This window comes from Larus michahellis, chromosome 2, assembly GCF_964199755.1.
Source record: "Larus michahellis chromosome 2, bLarMic1.1, whole genome shotgun sequence".
Lineage (NCBI taxonomy): Eukaryota > Metazoa > Chordata > Aves > Charadriiformes > Laridae > Larus > Larus michahellis.
Window position 1 is genome coordinate 36,276,108 of NC_133897.1, and position 20,422 is coordinate 36,296,529.

Consider the following 20,422-nt stretch of genomic DNA (forward strand, 5'->3'; position numbering starts at 1 on the left):
CTTGATGCACAGGAACTGTCTGCTTCTCTGGAGATGGTGTATGGTCAAGGTTCTGAAGCAGATGACTCTGAGGAGGCATTTCAACACTTCTTTAAGTGGAAGAGTGTTAAAGTGAAGAAATTAATTTGTGTCAGAGATAATACGGACACAGCTTTGCAAATTCTTGCTGACTGGTTCAGTGGCATCTTAAAGGTAAGGTGAACAGTCGATCTTTCCTGTTGGTGGAAAAGATGAAGTATGTCACTGTCTCACTGAGCTTGTGAGGACTAGGCATTAGTAGGAACAAGTACCTATGTCAGGGAGATTGTGCATATGAGCAGTGGTACAAATGACAGTGCCTCAATACAGGTGGAAAGGTAATGTGTTGAGGAATGAAGTGTTAATTTACCTTTATTCTTAGTGTACTTTTATGATGAGACAGAGTTTATGCTTTCTTATGAAAGGACATCTTTTGCAGAAAGATCAGTAGTGTTATGCAAGTATAACTTTTGTATGGGTGTGCTCTGTCTGTTCATGGTGTGACTGAAATGGTTTAATCAGATCTTTCAAGTGGCCTTTGGATAGAAAGACTTGAGATTTTAAAAGGTTCTAGTTCATAAATGCTGCTGAAAGATGATGAAAGATCACTGCAAAGAAGAAGCCAATCTGACTCGACATGATCTAGGTAGAGATTGTAGACATATATAATAGATACTTTTTTTTCCCGTCTCACTGAAATGCTGAATGTAGGGAATTTGTGCAAATAAATTGTCCACTTCTATTTGCGTGTCCTGCAATATTTTCTGGAATACCATTCTGACCATGCTGTGTCTCTCAGTCTGAGTTGTAGGAGATTTGGAGCATAGCAGTTGAGTGCATGTGACTTGTCTTAAAAGGAAATCAGTGGTGGAAGTGGGTTACCATACACTGAGTTCCGCTTGTAAAGAAAGCGCAAAGTAGGGAGGAAGCTTTGCAGCTTTCCTGTCTCTGTGCTTAATATTTATGTTCTCGCTCATTTTAGGACTCTTAATCTTCCTGAGAAGACTGTAAGCTGCTCTCCCTCCATTCCTGCAGGCCCAGCTTCCTTGATCGCTTTCTTGTTGCACTTGTGTGTAAATGTTTTGAGTTTGTGTTAGCATAACCTTCCTGCCCATGTGAACTGTACCTAGTCCATGAGGATTGTGCCTTTTCATAACGAATAGGTTTTCTGTCCTTGGGTTTCACTGTACCCAGAGCATTTACTGTGGCCAGACACTGTTAGGAATAACAATGTTCCTTGACTTGACAATAAATGCAGCAGCAGTGTAGGCTTGGCATGTGTCATGTGCAGTATAATGTTAATTAATATAATTACTTGCAGATGTTTATAATCATGTCAGTTATTAGAGGGGGCAAACAAACCTGCAGGTGGGTTTCTGTGATTGCTGGGCACAATTCAGGGTGGTATTCTGCACGTATAAAAGTGACTAAAGTTTGTTAGTGTAGTGATGAACTTTGATTTACCTGTTTCAAATCTGAACTTTTCCAAAAACAGTTCAGAGACACAGAAAATGTAGACTTTTGGCATGAGTTGGTAAAGCACTGGTAGGTAGACCAAGGAAGAAATTGTCATTTATCCATCTCAAACATTTTAGGTTTTGATATATAATTATTCTGTTTCAATTTAACTTACAGCTCTTTTTTTAAAAAAAACCTGTGAGCAATTGTGTAAAGCAAATGCTTCTTTGAAGTGTTTCCCTTCCCCTTAATTTAAGTAGATACTCCTCTTCCTTTCTTTCTGAATCTAAATTATCATTGATTGGAATCTACAGTAAGGAAATGGGTCAATGACAGACATGGAAATTTCAGAGACTAGACGGCTTCTTTCTGATATGCAACCCCAGGCTTTGGGGAGCAACATACTGTTTGAACTTATACTATTAAAGTTTTTATTTTTAGTTCCTTTAAGGTTAAAGCAATAAAATATTTTCAATCTTCAGTGGCATACACATGCTTGATAGGTAAATGAACGAGGTGAAGTTTGCAGGTTTCTATTATGAGTGTGTATCTTGCATGTTTAATACAGGACCATATTTTCATTTTAGTTTTGGTTGCCAATGTAATATCTCTTCTTCTGCAGATATGAGTAACAAAACCTTGCTGAAAACAACATTCGTTGTAATAAGCTGATCTTACTGATTTTTCTCTGGCATCTTCTGTATCTTACATCTTGAAGCTAAGTTATTTCTGACTTACATGAAAACACTTAGGGTTTCCTGGTGAAATCTTTAACCTTATTTCATGCTTGATAAACTGTGAAATAGATGCCAGGATGTGTCTTTATCTCAGGTAGTGCTACGTAGGAATGGAAAGCCCACTTGATAGTGAAACTGCCGTATTGAGCATCTTGTGTATCACTGTGTGGGCAGCAAACGTTGATTTTTTTGATGTGAAATTCATTTTTGGTAAAAATCAAAATGAGATTAGGAAAATAAAACCTGATCAAGGCAAGAATCAACTTTCATCTTGCCTGGTGAATCTTAACTCTGTTAGTTCCAGAAATCGCTGTATCACTCGAGGGGGAGGCAGTTAAAGGTGAGATCTGACACAAATCCTGATTAGATTTCCAGTAGTGCTATAACTCTGTATTTCTTGTTTGTTTTTGCTGTCTGCTTGCTAACTACTTACTTTCAATTCCAAGGGTGATTAATTTTTTTTCCTCTTTGAAGTGTTTTGACCTGATGTCAGAAGCATCTTCAGATTTAGAGGAAGTGGTTGGCAACGCAGATGAAATTCTCAAAAAGGCTGAGCTGGCTATTTGTGAAGAACTGGATACTGACTTAAATGTAAGTTATCATGCCTACTGTGTCATGACTTCTGTATATTTTATTTATCTTTGATTTCCGTTTAAAGCTTTTCTTAATGTATCAGATGATTTTATTTGCTACAAAGCAGTGTCTTTTTTTTTTTGTGGAAATATGTTAAAGTCACTCAGGTTGCTCCTCAGAGAGAAAAAATGTTTTCCAGGCAACAGGCAGAGGACAGCTTTAGGTTACAGGAGTTTCGCTGTGTGTATGACTGGCTTAACTAAGAAATACTGGGGAAACTGATTCTTCCCTCTCTATGTGCAGAGGAGCTTTCTTTCAGCTGTACTGAGTTTTGGTGCTTGTGTTGAAAATACAGGTGATGAAAATTAAGTTTCTGTTTAAAATAATGGGATTGCCTCTCTAAGTGAATGTGTATGGATACATTTACTTTTTGCAGTCTTAAGAGATGAATAGTTTTTCATCACTTCAATTTTGCATGGGACAAGCGTTCTTGCCTTACTGGTAATCTTTTTCTGTGCTTGCATTAGCCTTTTTATCAGTTATTTACCTTTTCTGATAAGCATTTCCTCCATTCTCTTCTGCCAATTCTTTGAGGTACTTGCATTGTCTCTGCAATGAGTTTCTGTTGTGCCAGAGAATGGTCATATCAGCAAAAGTTGAACCTGTCCTCCAATGTAGCATCATAGTAACAACAAACCAGTAGTTTAGTCTGCTTGTGACTGCTCTTTGTGATAGAACCAGTGACTCTTTTAGAAGAAAGGTTGCATGCTTTAATGCTTCAGATCTATTTAACCATGCTATCCCTAAAAAAAGTCTTTCGTAGGATGTGCAATATGAAATTGGACTTCGGCATAGGAGTGCCAGTCAGTTTTATTCTATTGGAACTATTGGATGAACTCTTAGACTTGCTAACTTCCCTTTTAGAATCTCTTTAAGAAGAGAGGGAAAAGTCTGAGAAATTATTTTTGCCATTAACAATGGAATTTCTCAGTAAAAGTTTTACATCTTAAATGTTGCTGTGTATAAATGAGGAACGACTCTCAATCTTTAATCTCCCTCTGTGTAATTCAATCCAGGAGCCTGATGAAGCAGAGAAGGGAATAATTATGAGTGCTTACAATAAAGTTATACATGACATTTGTCAGGAGCAAAGTATGATCAATGTCATACAGAACAGATACTCGGCCAGCGTTGAGGTGAGTTTATGCCTTATTTATTTCTGCCACACTGATCTATAGTAGTAACCCTTTCTGACATAACTTCTTTTTGAAAGATGTCCTCTTATCTTTTTATAAGGAAATTCTAGGAGTATATTAGTGATGAGACATTGGTTGGGTTAAAGCTTGAGAACTGCAGTTGTGCATTACCTCAGCCAATTCTTCATTTCAGTTAGATACAAAGATACTTTTTTAAAAAATAAAGCAGTGGAAGCTGGAATCTCTGGATTCATTACAAGCAGCATGTAACTTAAGGGGATTGAGCTTTTAAGTAGAATGTTGGTTTTCCAGAAGGTTGTTAATGTAATTAAAATGAAACACAATAAAATCCCTCTTCTTTGGGGAAAGACCCTGAAAAGCTGAATTCAGATAGGCTTCAGGCAGTTTCTCTAACGTATTGGACTGAAGCATATTAAAATAGAATGCTTGAACGCTTTCTGATTTTTTTTTTCTTCCCCCTTTTCCTCCTAGTTCAAAAAGCAGGCTGAGGAATGGCTGAATAGAAGACCTGATATTAACAACTTATTATCAATTAAGAAAACCGTGAAAAGTTTAAAGGCCCAGTTAAGGTGGAAGCTGGTTGAAAAGAACAACTTTGAGGAAGTATGGAAATGTTACAGTATTGGTGGTTTTGTCTGTTTTTTAAATTGGTTTAGAAATATTAATTTTTTCTATTCCGAGTAAATGATAACTGTATAGAATAGTTTCAGATCTTGTGATCTGAATTTTGCCTTTAACTGTGGAAGTTTTACAGGTGCCTGAGAATAATCCTGGGTGGGTTAAAGAAAAAAAAAAAAGAAGTTGGTACTTCGCCACTTTTCTGTTTCGGTTCCCAGCTATGGCACTGGGCTTTTAACTATGTCCCTCTGGTGACGGTCACTTTTCACAGCGTGAACAATTTTGTCCAGCTCTTCTTACTGTGCTGATTGTGTGATTACTTTAAGATTTTACTTTGTTAATAATGTGTGTGCCTCCCCTTGTGGTGACAGAAGTCAATATCTCTTCTAATTATCAGGGTTCCCCACTACCCCTCAGAAGAGTCCAAAGAATGTAAATATTACCCCAGCTTCAGTGCTGTTTGATCACACATTTAATTATTCTGGTGATGCTTAAGGAAAAAAAGAACCTGCATATGTGTCTCTGTAAGCATTGTAAAGGGGCAGTAAGCTTCCAAGAGGGATTTAAAATGAGACACACTAATGAAACCCATTGGGAAAAGGGTTCTTGAATAATGAGGTGACATGAGGAAAATGCCTTTTATGGGAGAAAAAAAGTGACTGAGTTGTGGAACCTGTCATTGCTGGTAGATGGATGATGGTGCTGTTATGATTATATGTGATCAGCTAATTAAAAAACAACAAAAAAAAAGCTCTTTGACTTCAGAAACAAGTAGGCAAAGGGCTGGAACATTTGGTCTGTCACATAAATAAAGGGAACACCTTTCTTGGTGATTAGGTTTTAAGAGGTTCTTTTGGGTTTCCAGGAAGGAGACTGAGTAAAATATGCATTTAAGAATATGTTCAACTCCAGAACTGTGACATGGAAGCTGTTTTTTAATCCTGATACAGTAGGTTACTGTTGTTTGGTATAATAGCAGAATGAGAATAGCACACTGACTTTGTTATTCTTAATGCAGTCTGATGATTACAGTGAGTTTGAAATGATGGGAATAAAAGAGGAAATTGCTCATCTGCGAAATAGGCTTCTTCAGGAAATATCCAAGGAACGAGAAGAATATGTAAGTATTAAACTACTTAGGCAACTAAAAAAACCTGTATGAGGTACATCTGAATTTCAGTTGCTTTAATTTGTGCTCTGGGTAAAATAAAAAAAATATGATTTTTATAGTGTTGAATGTTCACCCTTTTTTGGTGAAAGCTATGGGAGAAAGCATGGAGGCTGATCAATTTTATCTGTATTGGAACATAGTTTCTTCAGATCTTCCCTCTCTTCACTGCTCCATAAGGAGGTGACGTGAGAAAAAAATCCGAGCTGTAGTTCTCAACCCGTAAGAGCTGCAGGTGGAAGTGTAAGCTCAGTTGCAGGAAAAAAGACTGTAGTTCTTGCAAGAAGGGGAACTGTTTCCTTATGACTTGGTTAAAACAGGCTTTTATCCTGAAGTGGCGGATGACTTTCTCGAAGTTATCTTAGAACACTCTTTCTCTAAGCCCTCTCTATATGGAGGGAAGAATCGAAAACCATTCCCTTGCGAGCGAGTAGAAGGGCACCAGGATTTGTGGTGGTGATGCACCTACCTCTGCCGATGTAGCGTTTGTGTGTAATAGTTACATTACAGCTATGTGGGGTCTGGAGATGCATGAGATGCTGGCCTGGTCTGTGTTACTACTTGATTTCTACCTTCCTCCACTTACCCGTAGTGAAGTTGTTTTCCTTTGTTTAGTCCTACTAAAGCCTCTTGTAGAAAAGGTGAATGTTTTCCGTGATACTGCGTGAGCTGTTTGGGGCCTTAACACTACCCACCCTCAGAGCTTTCAAAAATCTTTCCCTTTTGATCTGCTGCATTCATTTTGTGTGCGTGTTGGTCCCCCTTCCCCCTTGTTAAAGCAAATGGCAGTGTTATTTTGAATGGTGTTGTTGAAGGAGGTACAGTCGTGGTCAGTGTACATTTGAATGTCCTGGGTATATATTGAAAATGTCAGCGTATATTTATATGTGTCAGACAATAGTGACTTGAAGCTGTGGGCCTTGTTTCCTTCATTTAGGAGAAGCTGACGTATTTGGTACAGAAATGGTTCCCTGAGTTACCACTTCTTTATCCAGAAGCAGGAATTCTGAACTATGTGGTAAGCAGAGATTGTGTCTGAATGCACTGTCAGTTGTTGTTTCAGGCACTATCAAGGCTCTACACCAACAGTGCTCTGCACGCTCTCTGTCCATTTGGGAGTTATATACCCTTAGCATTGTTTGTTGTGGTCTTCCTCCTTCTCGCCCTCTTCTGGGGAATATTCAAGGAAGGGGTTTGATTAGGTGCCTCATCATGGCCAGCCTCTTGGTAACAGATGCTGGAACTTTTTAACATGTCCCAACTGGTTTTTTGCTTTGCTAAGTTGATTGAGGAAGAAGGAGAGGTAGTCAGAGCCTCTGAATCTTAACAGCTTTTAAATGCCGTGCACTTACTCTGGATATTGGTGTGTCCATGTGCTTCAGAACTCTGGTGGACTTCTGACACGCAGCCTGGAGCGAGACCTTTTGGATGCAGAGCCCATGAAGGAACTGAGCTCGAAGCGACCTTTAGTGTGTTCAGAAATTCAGGGCCAGAAGGTTCTTTTAAAGGTAATGTTGGCACTGGCTGTGAGTTAGTGCTGCAGGTGAGGCCTTGGCTTGTTAACGTGCTGATTCTGAATGAACTCTGCTGTTCCTTTCACATCCCTGTGTTTAACAGCCCTTTTCTGATGACAGATTTTTTTGTGGGGGCCTGTAGAACATGAAGCATTGTTTTACTTCTGGATTGCTTCCATATTGCTTATTGATGTTTTTTCACTTCTTTTGAGGACTGCTGTAGTGAACAGTGCTTCCCCTTTACTGTCTGTTCTTTCTGGTATCTGGTGGGCCTTTTTTCCTGTTCATTACTCCTGTCTCTTTCTGCAGATGCTGGCTTGTCTTCCTCATCATTTCACTGAGAAATTTCAAGAACAACTGCTCTGCTTCTCTACCAATCTGCTAGCAATTGGGAAACCAGGGGATGTACTATTATGAGAGGCATAGTTGTAAATACTCTTCTTGCTTTTGACTTGGCTTATTTAAATAGCAAATTTGAGACACGCTCCCTGTTTTGTTGGTACAGACTTTCTAAAAGTTAATAAGAAAATATGGGAACAATCTATGACAGTTGGAATTGAGTTTTGTGTTAAGTAGAAGAGGAAGTTATTCGATGGCATCTAACAATATGGATTTCTTTAATCTAAAAAAAAAAAAAAGTTTAATGCAGTAATGTTACAGGCATTAGGGGTAATGGCTTGGGTATCTCTTTTGTTTTTAAGGGATACTCCGTAGATGTAAGATCAGAAGCCAAAGTGATAGAAAGAGTTGCCAAATATCACAGAGCTTGGGATCAGCAGAAGGAGAAATCTGGATTATTACAACTGTTGTTTCTTCTTTTCTGCAAGGCAAGATTCAAATTCATTATCTTGATTTCTGGTTTAGTTGCAGTTGTGCCTTAAAGCTTTACATGCCAAGTTGGAGCACCGAATCAAAAAAATATTTCATTTCTGAGTTTAGATAAACTGTCTACTTAGTAAACATAATGAATCAATTTATCACATATCCAGTGCATGTTAAACTTCCCAATATTTCTGATATTTGAAACAATCTAATTGTCCTTTCTTTCTTTTTTTTTTTTGTTGTTGAAGTCTGATCCTTTGGTGTATTTAATGGTCCCGTACTACCCAGGAGCAAGTTTGGGGGCTTTGCAGGCTGTTACACCTTTAACTTTAGAAGTAAGTATAACTACTTAGACTATCAGCATTCTATTTTGTATGTTTTTAAACTGAAATCTTATTGTTTTGCTGTATGTTACAGTGCTGATAGTGTTTCACCAGTGTACTCCCTTTGGTGGCTGACATTGACTGTACAAAGTTGCACAGGATAGCTTGACTGACATTCTTAGCATCTGGTCAGGCAGTAGTTTGCAACTTTTAAAAGAGATTTTGCTTCGTTACACTTTTTTCTTTTGTTGAAATTAATGCCTCAGCTGTATTACTAGTTCATTTTAAAAGTACTGGAGTTGAACATGTTAGATGTTCAGAGGCAGGCATTTCTGTATTGAAGTTTTAGAGGACTCTTGTGCAATTGTTTTTTTTTCTGTCCTCCCCCTCCTCATCCCCCTCCTTTTCTTTTCCCTCATCCTCACACAGTGTATAGGCAGTTCAGATTGTCATCCCTGGCAGTAGCTAGCAGACAATGCAGTCATTTCTCTGGTTCTATTCAATGATTTAGAGCTTCTGTTTGCTGACTTGGACCTACTTGTAAAAGTCCAAGTTGAATGGTTTTTTGGGTTGTTTTTTTTTTTTTCCCCCCTATATCTTTTTATGTTAGTGATTTGTTAATTGATGACTGGATTTTTTTAATTTTTTTTAAATTTTTTTTTCATTAATTTTATTTTTTTATGCCTGGCTGTGCAAGTCATAATAATCTTACTTACTGGGAATTAATCCATACTTCATAAAACGGAATTGGCATGAACTTCGAATGTGTACAAACCTTAAAAAAGAAGTCTTAGTTCTGGATAGAAACTTACTTGAAACTGTGCTTTGTATTTTCCATATCTATCTTTGTAATAAACACACAAATTAAATCATTAGGAGGCATTACAAGTGATGAAAGGAGTGGCCCAAGGTCTGCAAACGTTGCATGGAGCTAATCTAGTACATGGATCTCTACATGGAAATAATGTTTTTGCTGTGAATCGAAAACAAGGAATTGTTGGAGATTTTGATTTCACAAAATCAGAGGTAAAAAAAAAAAAAAAAATTCCTTTAGTGACTTTTAGTCAGAATTATATAGCAAAACACAACTGTGTTTGCAAAGTAAGATTTATTGATAAACATAGCACTTAGCAGTGAGACTCCCGTTTTCATATTCTGAGTAGGGTTGGGCAGTTTGAGTCTTACTGAAAGCTTTCTAAACACAGTCTAATCTTGGATGGGGAAAAAAGAATTACTCAGTGTGGGCGCTCGTTAAGCAAAACAGTGGAACAAAGAAGAGAATTTGCAGTAGTTTGTTGGCTGTCTGTCTTGTATATTTGATGGTAATCGCCATCATCAGAGGTGAGAGTAAGAACTCATATTTGAAGAAGGGCTAGTCAAGCTTATGGGAAGTCTTTGCCTTTCTGTGTGATACAAAATGGGGTTCTAGTATGTGTCTGTCGCAGTATTTGGTAAACTAACACGATTTTACAGGTTGCCTACATATACCTGCATTTATATGTACTTCTGATTTAGTCCTCAGTTCCTATAGTAATGTAAGTTCCTATAGTAGGGTATATAGTTCCTATAGTAGGGTAAAATCTAATATTCTTTAAGAACACAACCTATTTTCTTACTATTCATTGTGTTTACATAGCGAAGTCTCCAGTGATAGTATCTCTTCTGTAGTCACGTTTTGACTTTCTAAACTCAAGTTGTTTGAGCCAAAACATTTTTGTGCTAGAAGTCTGCCTCATGCTTATTTACATTTTTTAATAGTAATATTTATTATAATAATATGTCATTATGTTAATATAATAAACATAATACAAATAAAAGTAAACTTTATTGAGAACCCTTATTTTTGTTTTGGAATGCATTATCTGTTAAGCTCATGAAGAGTGTCAAATGCTTGGGCAGCAAGGTGTGCTTCTCTTGAAATAAATTTCAATTTTCAACATGCTAAAGAGAGATGCTTTAAAATTTTTGACAGCTGAATTTTCTGAAAGGTAATACTTAGTACAGATGGTGTCACTGTGAAAACTACAAGAGCTGAGGGGGACTGTCCCTCTTGTTACTCCTCCCTGCAGGTGTGGGCTGTGCCCAAATGAGCAGCTCATGTGTGATCGAGCAGGAAGGTTCCACCCACGTTCCACACGCTGGGTCCAGTTTGTGCCTTTTCTATAGGGGTGTTGGTACTGCGCAGTGCTTGTGCTTTCTGCGCAGTCACAAATGCATGAACGGAGCTGGTAACTGATGTGTTACTGAGTATGCTTGGCAATCTGGAGACTAGTCTTCTCCAGTCTGGCTATAGCTGATGCTGACCGACTGCTGTCATGAAGGGGGTAGAAACTCAGGGTCTAGCTTCTATTTTGACGTAGTGTGTCCTAAAACATGCTGGAAACAGGAGGGAGGAAGCAGCTAGTTTCAGGTAAAGACCAGAAAGGCAGAGAAGAAAAAACAGGAAAGCTGTCAGAACTGAACTTTAGAACTAAAGTTGTCCAAAATAGTGCTGAATGTCTTTTAATATTTGTGATTTTTTTTTCTAGTTCGAGAAGTTTTGCAATTTGTATTCTTTACCACCTTATGAGCTTTAATAGTTCTAGTATGGAGTAAAATCTGCCATCCCTATTCTTCTGTTACAGTTACAGATGATAGATGGGTGACATTATCTCTTTTTTTTTTTTGCTTTACACACCACTTTTTTTGCTCAGTAAAGGAGGATTTTACATTTCAGACGGGGTCAGCACAGAACTCTATGGTAAAGTTGTCTAGCCCATTAAAAGGGAGAGGGAGATATATCTGTTTCAATGTGCTGTTGGTCTTCCTTGAAATTATGGGTATACTTTTTTTTCCCCTGTAGGAACAACGTGCTGCTGCAAACACTATGGTTGTTAGTACGCTGAGCTTAGTTTCTCCTGAACTGAAAATGGGACAGCCAGCTTCTCCAGCCTCTGACATGTATGCTTACGGCTGCCTTCTGTTCTGGGTACGTTATGGCTTGTGGGAGAGTTTCTCGTAACATTATGGAACTGTAGCAGGCTTATAAAGAGCAGTAATTGTTATCTCCAGCTCCTGCTTTGAACTATTTTGGCGGAATAAGCATTGGTGTTTTCAACTGAGTGGTACGCGTGGAACAAATGGAAGTTACGATTTTGGGCAGAAGACAGTGCATTTTTCTGTAAAATAGACAATGTAATTTTATAGTAATATGAACAAAAAATACAGATTTTTTTTCTTCATGCTGTGGATTTTCAGTTATTGCTGCAGTTCCTGTTAATTTCTTCTGAGCCTTTTTTTCTTCTTTTTTTTGTGACCTTGCCCCTGAGGAATTACCCAAATCAAAAGAGAGGGAAGAAGAAGGCAAGGATGGGACTGTCATATGTTTTGTTGCTGGCAGTAGTGCTTAGATAAGTGTTTTGTTTTGTAGTGCATGTTATGCCAGGGAGGAGAAAGCAATCTACTTCCCTGTGTTTGGTGGTATGTTGCACAGCATCTCCTCCTCCATCTCCTTTTTGTCTTCTCGCACTGTATTGCTACCTCCCGAACTCTGGGTGTCAGTGTCGTGTTCTGAATGGGAAAACTACAAATCTCTCAAACTTGAAAAACAGCAAACTACCCAGCAAGTGCTGATGTTCCCAGGCAGTGATTTTGCATGAGCACTTGATATATTGGAACTGGTTCACTGAGTACCACTTGGAGCTCAAGGTACATGGACATCTTCCTGGGAAGCAGTTCCATCAGCTACACAGTGATGGCTTCAGTAGTCCCTTCTGTGTCGCAGCATCTTAAAAACACTTCTTAGAAGAGAACTAATCTGCAAGTTGATAGGTAGCCACTATCAGTTACCTGTGCTGAGAAGATGAAGCAGGTTCATATAAAAGTCACTCTTCATTATGTTTTATTCCCGATTTACGAAGCGGTTGCTTAAAAATAAGCAATTTTTCTACTGAAATAGATGAACTAAAGTGTAGCTTAGTATCATAGAATCTTCATGGTTGGAAAGGACCTTTGAGATCATTGAGTCCAACCAAACAACCTACAATCTCTGCCACTAGAGCATGCCCTGAAGTGCCATATCTAGACGTTTCTTAAACACCTCTAGGGATGGAGACTCAACCACCTCCCTGGGCAGGCTGTTCCAGTGCCTGACCACTCTTTCAGTAAAGTAATTCTTCCTAATATCTAATCTAAACCTCCCCTGCTGCAACTTCAGACCATTTCCTCTGGTCCTGTCATTATTTACTTGGGAGAAGTAATCACAGGTATTTATAATTCATTAATGTGGTACGGTTTAGTTAGAACACTTTCAGTACTGCTGCTATTCAGATCTACAGCTGTTCTAGAGAAAAAGACTTTTACAAGTGAATAAAAAAAAAAAGTGGGGGAAAAAAAAGATAAACAGAGTTTTACAAATGGCTCTGTTTGAAGGGAATATCTAAGATGCAGCAAAGATCAGCATTCTTCTGAAACCTCATCCAAATTTGCCAGCTGAATTTCAGACTAAGCCACATGTAACTAATCTTCAGTTTGGACTTGGTGTTGTATTGATCATTTGATGGAAAATTCTAGATTAAGTGTTAGTATTATGTTCAACAGTTGCCGGTTTCATGTTTGGCATCTGAAATTATGTTTTCCCTCATTAAACAGCAGTGCCGCTTCTGAAATTGAGACAGTGTTTTTCCAAGTTCTCAGCTGATCTGTGTCACAAGAGCCCAGCACTGACTAAACACGTGCTTCCTTTTGCTGTCTATGTAATTGTTCAGGATAGAGGCATTTTCAGCTTAATGTGCAGGCAGGGTTTTGAAAAATGCTGTAATCTGGCGTGCTTTTAGGCAATAGTAAAGACTGGGGAAGTTTTACTTTGTGTATGGGTACAGGGTTCACATTTGTCTGTTAGAGTGCACTTGCCCCTCAGCATTTCTTAAAGAGGATTATATAATTAAATGTACAGCTTGGGCACGGACTTTGAGTCATATTTTCAAAAGTCTATTTCTTTTGACCTCTGAAAGTTTCTTTTGATGCTAATTTTTTTTTCTCCTTGTTTCTGTTTAAGGGGAACTTGAACGCTTTGCATGTTTTACCCTACTGTGAAACTAGGAAAAAAGCTCTTCCCTACCATTTTCCCATAACAGACCATTTTCACTTGAAACCTGGAATATCCTTGCTTGATGTTTCGTTTTGTTAAAATAAAGGGGGGAAAAAAAGATCCACCAGTGTTATGCATTATGTATCTTTTCATTTACAGCTTTGCGTTCAAAACCAGGAGTTTGGCATCAAAGAAGATGGAACACCTGAGGTGGATGCAGTTGTCATGGTATGTCTGTTGTCAGATGATGAAGATTAGACTGCTCTTGTTTAGAGGTGGTTAATTGATTATTATTTTTTTTTTAAATTCAGACATTTCATTGTATGTGCTGGGTTGAGAAGATGTTTTTAATTGATCATTTGAATGATTCTAAATAGCATGCACAAATAAAATTATGTTTGAGAAGGTAGAAAACCCCAGAGTTCCCTTAATATTTAACTCCAACCTCAGGAGGAGCAACTTCTTTATAGATAACTCTTAATTGAGTGACACCAAGTTAAGACCTGTTTTGTTGCCTGCTCTCAAACTCTGGTACCTTTGCTACAGGTGATTTCTTTTCCTCCTTATAAAAGTTGGAATAACAAAAGACTTGCCACCCTATGTAGTTTAAAGAAATTCACTGGGAGGTTTATGGACCTTTCTCAAATCATTAGCCTTTTCAGACTAGTTTCTGCTTCATACTTTTTGCTTTACTTCTGTCTCATTACGGAGTGCTTTGTTCTTGTCCTGTGTACTTCCCATCTCCCTTGAGTGAATTGCCCTTGTGCTTTTTAATCTGTATAGACTACTTCTCATATCATGCTTATTCTGTTCTCTTACTTTAAGTGAGATCTTACTGCTTTATCTAGATTTGAGAAGGCCATGAAACTCCTTAAATCAAGCCTTATGCTGTTATTTAAAAACCTGCAAGCAGGTGACTGTTTAGCTTATAAGTGAAATCTTAGGTTATGGATAGAATTGTCTAAGGAATGTAGGGAAGAGTTGGAGGTTAATCCCCATGTTTTCCAGAAAAGTAGAAAATACTTTAAATGGAAAAGTAGAAAACAAAGCAGTGGAGTTGCTGTTGGTCAGATAAATTTGGGTTGTTTTGTCAAAAGAAAAAAGAAACCCAAATAATAAATCCCTCTTTATTGGTTATACTTGCGTATTGATGATTTGCCTGTTTTTGTGGAGATAACTATTAAAGCACCGGGCTAGATTACTGGAGTTGTGTTCATTATGAGCTTTAGCGTATCCTGTTTACTGTGTTTAGGTTAAGAAATTGTCATGATACAGTACCAGACTAACATAGCTGTGGTGGTTCCAGTGTCTAGGCAGGGTAGCTTGTGTATCAGTGCATAACAGTGTACTGTAAATAATCTTGTTTTATTAGATGACTCCTATCCTCTACATTATGTCTCTTAATAACTTAATTTCAACAATGTTCTCCAGTGATGAAAGCATTGCTGATAAAGCACAGCACTGACTACCAAATTCGTCTGCAAAATTATTTCCAGTATGACGCTACCGTGGAAAATAAAAGAATAAAGCATGTGGCACTTGAGCAGGGAGGTGATCCTGTAAATAGTATTTCTTATTGCTCATTATAGTTGCTTGCTTTCTTATGAAAAATTAAATGAATTGCATGAAATGTAGAGTACTATAGGAAAGAAGATTCAGTGCTTCATGACCCACTGTTAAGGCTAACTAGGGGTTTTTAAATGTATTCCACAAAACTTGTACAGAACCATCTGCCCAGTGTGTCATTCAGGATCATGCATAATAATCCTTAGATACTGAAAAACCTAACTTTCTCTCATGCATAATGGAAACGTAGTTCAAGGAAATAGAAAAGATTTCTTGGGACATTAAAAATAGGAGTTGGTTCACTTCTGTTTTCCATAAAATTTCTGCTGTGATAGTGTTTTGCAAATAAGGTCTGAAGTATCCAACTCAAAGTTTAAATGGCCATTTCAGGGTATTATACTTCTGTGTTCTTCTGTAGCAGGTATTTTCTGGAGTGCAAACAGCTGCCTTTATCTCAAGACAATTAATGACAGCTAATTAATTTAGCCGTTATTGTCATTATTGATGCTAACAACTCATTTTTATAGCTTTTAATAAGAGCAAGTTTCTTTAATTTTCTCTCCCTGATGAAAGAAGCAGCATTTGATTGTGACCTTGTCAGGTGATACAATTCTAATCAATATATCATTGTTGGCAGTTTTTAAGGATTCATCCTGGATGCATGTGCAATGCACGTGCACCAACCACCAATGTCCACTGGAAAACAATCTGTGCTGCCTGCAGTGCACGTGAGGGTTTTACTATGAAATGCAATACTAATAAATATTTTTCATCTGTTTCTTGGGGAATCTTTTAGACCTCTGGCTGTTAATCCTTGTCCCAGTTCTTGGGAAAATCTATTTTGCTTTTAAGTGCTTTATCTATAATCAGCTTATTCAGAATTAATCTCCATGCCCATCTGCAGGCTCTTGGTAGACTGGTAATTTCCCTTCCATCTCAGTCTTCTGCCCAGAGGAATTGCACGCTTGCAACTAGTAAAATTTTTGTTGTTTTCAGAAAATGTAAAATTGTCATGGGAAAATAATGTTAAGCTTTAAAACAGGGATATTAATGTTAGGTAACTGTTGAGGAAAAGCTAAGTTTAGACATCAGCTCTTTAGTCACTCGTTTAGCTATGTGAAGGTTCAGTGTTCATTTTGTTGCAGCATCCAGTTTTGCATATTAAAAAAAAAAAAAGAGCAAAGACAATGAAATGGAGTACACACAATGAAATATTGTCCTACAGCAGTATTCCTCATGGAATCAATTTTCAGTTTCCTTAGTGCAAGAAGGTGGCGAGAAGGGGATATTTATTATTGACAGACAGTTCATAGTATCATGAAATGCGAATATACAAGTACAAAGCTTCTCAAGCACTTGAAATGCTCAGACTTTCTTCACTTTTAATTTTGCAGAGGAAGTGTATAGTCATGGTTCACTCCTGCATTTCATTGCACATGTTTGGATCTTCTTAACTGAGAATTTTCTTTTAGCATTTTAAATGTTTTATAAATATTTAATAATCCCTTATGCTTATAAGAGCAACAGTTTTCAGATCTCATCTCTTCACCCAGATTTCAGACTATCTGGGGAGTGGCTAATTCTCAAGAGTCACTCTGGTAATTAGTGGAAGAGTTGGAAATTGTCCGCTTGTTTCTGTCTTCCAAGTTTTTGACTGCTTGTGTACATTCCTCTGCATTACATTGATTCTTCTGTCTGGATGAAATGGGAGTAGGTGAGAGGTGTTCTGGTGTCTTGTGCTTTGCTGTTTTATTGACCCTCGTCAGAGGTGTTGCTGGCTAGGAGACCGTGAACAAGCAAGCCTTCTTACAGAAAAATTCTCTTCCCATTGAGTTTTGGTAACCTAGATCTCTAGATCAGCATTTGAGATGGTCTTTCTTGCCCCTTGTCCAAATCCATTGTGTGCTTTTCCTCCCTCAACAGCTGATGTTTATGCGTATGTGTAGCAGCTGTGTTTTTATGTTTTGTGTATGGAGTCTAGCGCTGTTAATGTGCTAAGCGTTTAGGCACGTAATCCCTTCTGATAAATCCAAAGAGCCTAAGTGTAAGTGATGAGTTAATAGCAAAATAGCTGCTGTTGATTTAGAGCCTGTTACTTGGGTTTTCTTTTTTTTTTCCTGTGCTCTTGTAGAGAAATAAAACAGTATGACAAAAGTTAAAAGATGAAGTTGCAGAAGGTGAATGGCACTTTTTCTGTTCCTTCTTAGTAGAAAGATCAACTTCCGTATTTCTCTAATTTATAGTAGTTCAGTGAATTGATATTTTAAAATATAATAACTCATACTCTTTTGTGAAATCTGCTGGCACCAGTGTCACAGACCTGGTGCTGAATGCTTGCTTTTATTTTGTTGTTAATGAGCATTATGACTGTCAAGTGTTGCTGACCATTGCGAATGCTATGGTACAACGTTTTCTAAGAGCTTTGGGCCCTAAGGACTTAACCAGATGTGTTCATCAAATAGTTGGTTGTTATTTGTAATTGAATTTGCTTTGCTTACTGATGAAATCCTTCTCCCTCTGTTTGTAGGATGATAAAGTTAAATCTCTTCTCCTGAATTTGTTCTGCTGTAACAGACTGACAGCTGAGCAGGTGCTGAGGGATGATTGCTTCCTCACAATTGATGCAACTCCACTTTCACCACAACCAGGTGAAGAGCATGAGCCACAAGAAGAACACGATTCTCAGGAGACAGATGAAAAAAAAGTGCCATTAACTGAGGAGAACGGAGCAAATCCTACTCAATAGACAAGGAACTTTTCTATCAGGTGTTTGATTGAGACTTCTGTTTTTGTTTGGTTTTGAAATCAATGCCCTTATCTGAAATGTCAAAATATACGAGGTTTGGTAGGTGCAGTTATGTTTTGTGATTACACGATCTTCACTGTGTTTAAGTACATTTTATTCTAAATAAGTGTTTGGGGGGTATAAGTGTGATGTTACTGTGTTCTTTGTCAGCCTTTTTTCTTTGTCCGTTATGTAGGCTTTAAATTTACAGAGAATAGTCTTGTTACATGCCAGAGGCCTTTAAGATTAAGCTTTAGTAACTTCTTTTTGTGTTCAGTTTTCTATCCCTCTTCTTGCTGGGATTCCAGATAACATGTTCCTCTTAAAGATGCTCTAGGGCATTACCTTTTTGCTGGATGTTTTTTGCTTCTGCATAGACAAGTTGTTCCTACAGCAACTGCTTTCAAGATGTAAGAGAAAAAAAAAACGGTACGTACTGCTTTGATAACTGGTGTAAAGGAAATGGAGAGCAGCCTGCCTCTTTTCTGTCTTTCTGCATTTGAAAAATGCTATTTGCTTTCTAGAGAGTGGGCGCCCTTCTAGGTGCTCCTTTGCAGTGCTGCTGCCAACCATAATACTATACACACGCATTTGCAAAAACTGCTTATTTACTCTACATAAGTGTGTGTGTATATCATCTGTTCTAAAACAATGCTGACAATAGCTATAAAGGTGTGATTTTCTTGAGCAGGTTTGTTTGCCTGGAACACATTGCTGTTAACGTTACCAGTGAAAGAGATCTGTCAGCTCTTTATTTTTACAGGAAATCGTTGCTTATCTTTATGAAGGTTTTCCTTTCTTCTCATAAAGAAACAGGTCAAAGTGTGCAGAGTTGCTGTAGCAATATATTTAGCCTCTGGGTGTTGCTCTTGGACAGTGCTGTCAGCAGACTAGTATTCTGTAGAGGAATTATTGAAGCTGGATGAAGAATGTAAAAATGCAGTATGTAATGGGCAAGAAGCCAGCAGCAGGGGAATTGGTGAGCCTTCAGGTACAACAATACAGGCCACGGTGGATAGAAGATACCACCTTGGCAGATCCACCTCTGATAGTAGACTTGGTTTTCCGTCCTTAAACCAATTAGTTTTTTATATGGTATATGGTTTTTTAGCATGTGAGGTGCTTCATCCTTTTTTCGTTAAATGATAATGATTTTTTAATTTATGTAATGTGTGTATAACCAATGATAGAAAAACCTTTGTTAAAAATAGGTTTTTTTTATGCAGAATTTTTGGTTAATGTTATAAATATTTTCATTACAGAAATCACAGAAGAATAATAACTTCTTTTTTGTCAATGAAAATTAACAGTTTAGCAATTTTGTGGGATGCTTCCAAATACCGATTGCAGTCTTTCACTGTTAATAAAAGGTTAACTTTAATTTGAATTAATGTTAAACATGCAATAGAGCTCAGAAGACTAACCTGATGGTTTGTGTCATGCTGTGTCATGTATATTAGAATAAATTTTTGCCCAGTTTTCCTGCTCCAGAGTCCATGCAACCTGAAGTGTACTTCTTAAATCCTCAAATTGCTAACCTCTTTGGATTTCTGAAAACAGAAGTCTCTTGATTAAAAAAAATTGCGGTCTCTTCAAAATCTCTTCACCCACTATAAGTAATATGATTTTACATGTGGGACCTAGCACATGAGATGGGTTTGTGTTTTTTTCAAGCTGCAATAAAACTTTTGAAATCTCTTGGTATGTACGAGTGTCAGGCTACGAGACAGCCTTGCCATTTGAATAAAATGCTGATTACAGACTTAGTGTCACCAGTTCTGTTTGTTTCTACTTTGACCTTTTCTATGGTAATTTTGTAGCTCTGGCTTTTCTTCTCATTTCTTACTTGCTGCAGGCATTAAGAAAATAGGTTGGTTTAGGGTCACGTAGCATAGCTATCCTGACAAATGTGAATACTAATCCATGATAATGGAATGCCTGCTGTTTAGTTTGAGACACACCTTTTTTCAACAGCATCTCTTCTGGCTAGAAGATGGATACTTGAAAGATAGAGAAGGGACGCTGAGATGATCCTGTAGGAACAGTCTGTCTCCTTACTCGCTTGTTGCTGCTTCTAAGAAGCCCAAAGGAAACTTATCTCACTTTTCCTTGGTATCAGTGTTCTGCAGTTTTGAGCAGTGTCTTTGCATAGACCAGGTTGGTGGGGGACCTTCAGGGCCTGAGTATTGCTTCACTGGGAAGTAAGGAATTCAGTTGCTGTCATGGGCCCTGAGACATTCAGATCATCTTATGGCCTCTAATGGTAAGCCAGCAGTTAGAGGTCTTGGTGCTGACACCTTCCTTTCGTGAGGACAATTAACCTTTGTTAATTGTTCAGATTTGTGTTCTCTCTGTACTCCTTACCTTGATGTCCACCAGTTGTGTGTCAGTATCAGTCTTGGCTTTTGCTCAGGACATTATACCCAAGTCGTCTACTACAGTCACCTTGTAGGCTGTAGATCTGGTAACATAGTCACCTAAGAGGAAATGCTTTCTTCAGGCACCTGCAAACAAACGCTTTCTCTGTCTCTACCTAACCTAGCCCGCAGACCTGG

The 20,422-nt window shown here is 38.0% G+C and overlaps 1 protein-coding gene across 2 annotated transcripts in view; it reads left to right on the forward strand.

The window, feature by feature from the left end:
- The window catches only part of STK31 (serine/threonine kinase 31), a 41,706-nt gene extending 22,134 nt beyond the window's left edge, over positions 1 to 19,572 (forward strand). Inside the window, exons 12-24 of one of the 2 annotated variants that reach the window (XM_074574862.1) lie at positions 13 to 192; positions 2,688 to 2,804; positions 3,863 to 3,982; positions 4,475 to 4,606; positions 5,640 to 5,741; positions 6,727 to 6,807; positions 7,172 to 7,297; positions 8,005 to 8,130; positions 8,374 to 8,460; positions 9,325 to 9,474; positions 11,291 to 11,416; positions 13,676 to 13,744; positions 17,610 to 19,572. In XM_074574862.1, the coding sequence (XP_074430963.1) occupies positions 13 to 192; positions 2,688 to 2,804; positions 3,863 to 3,982; positions 4,475 to 4,606; positions 5,640 to 5,741; positions 6,727 to 6,807; positions 7,172 to 7,297; positions 8,005 to 8,130; positions 8,374 to 8,460; positions 9,325 to 9,474; positions 11,291 to 11,416; positions 13,676 to 13,744; positions 17,610 to 17,828 (1,635 nt within the window). In that variant the 3' untranslated portion in view covers positions 17,829 to 19,572. The remainder of the gene's footprint in view (positions 1 to 12; positions 193 to 2,687; positions 2,805 to 3,862; positions 3,983 to 4,474; positions 4,607 to 5,639; positions 5,742 to 6,726; positions 6,808 to 7,171; positions 7,298 to 8,004; positions 8,131 to 8,373; positions 8,461 to 9,324; positions 9,475 to 11,290; positions 11,417 to 13,675; positions 13,745 to 17,609) is intronic. The other variant, XM_074574863.1, reaches the window with a different exon arrangement.
- Positions 19,573 to 20,422: the final 850 nt, after the last annotated feature.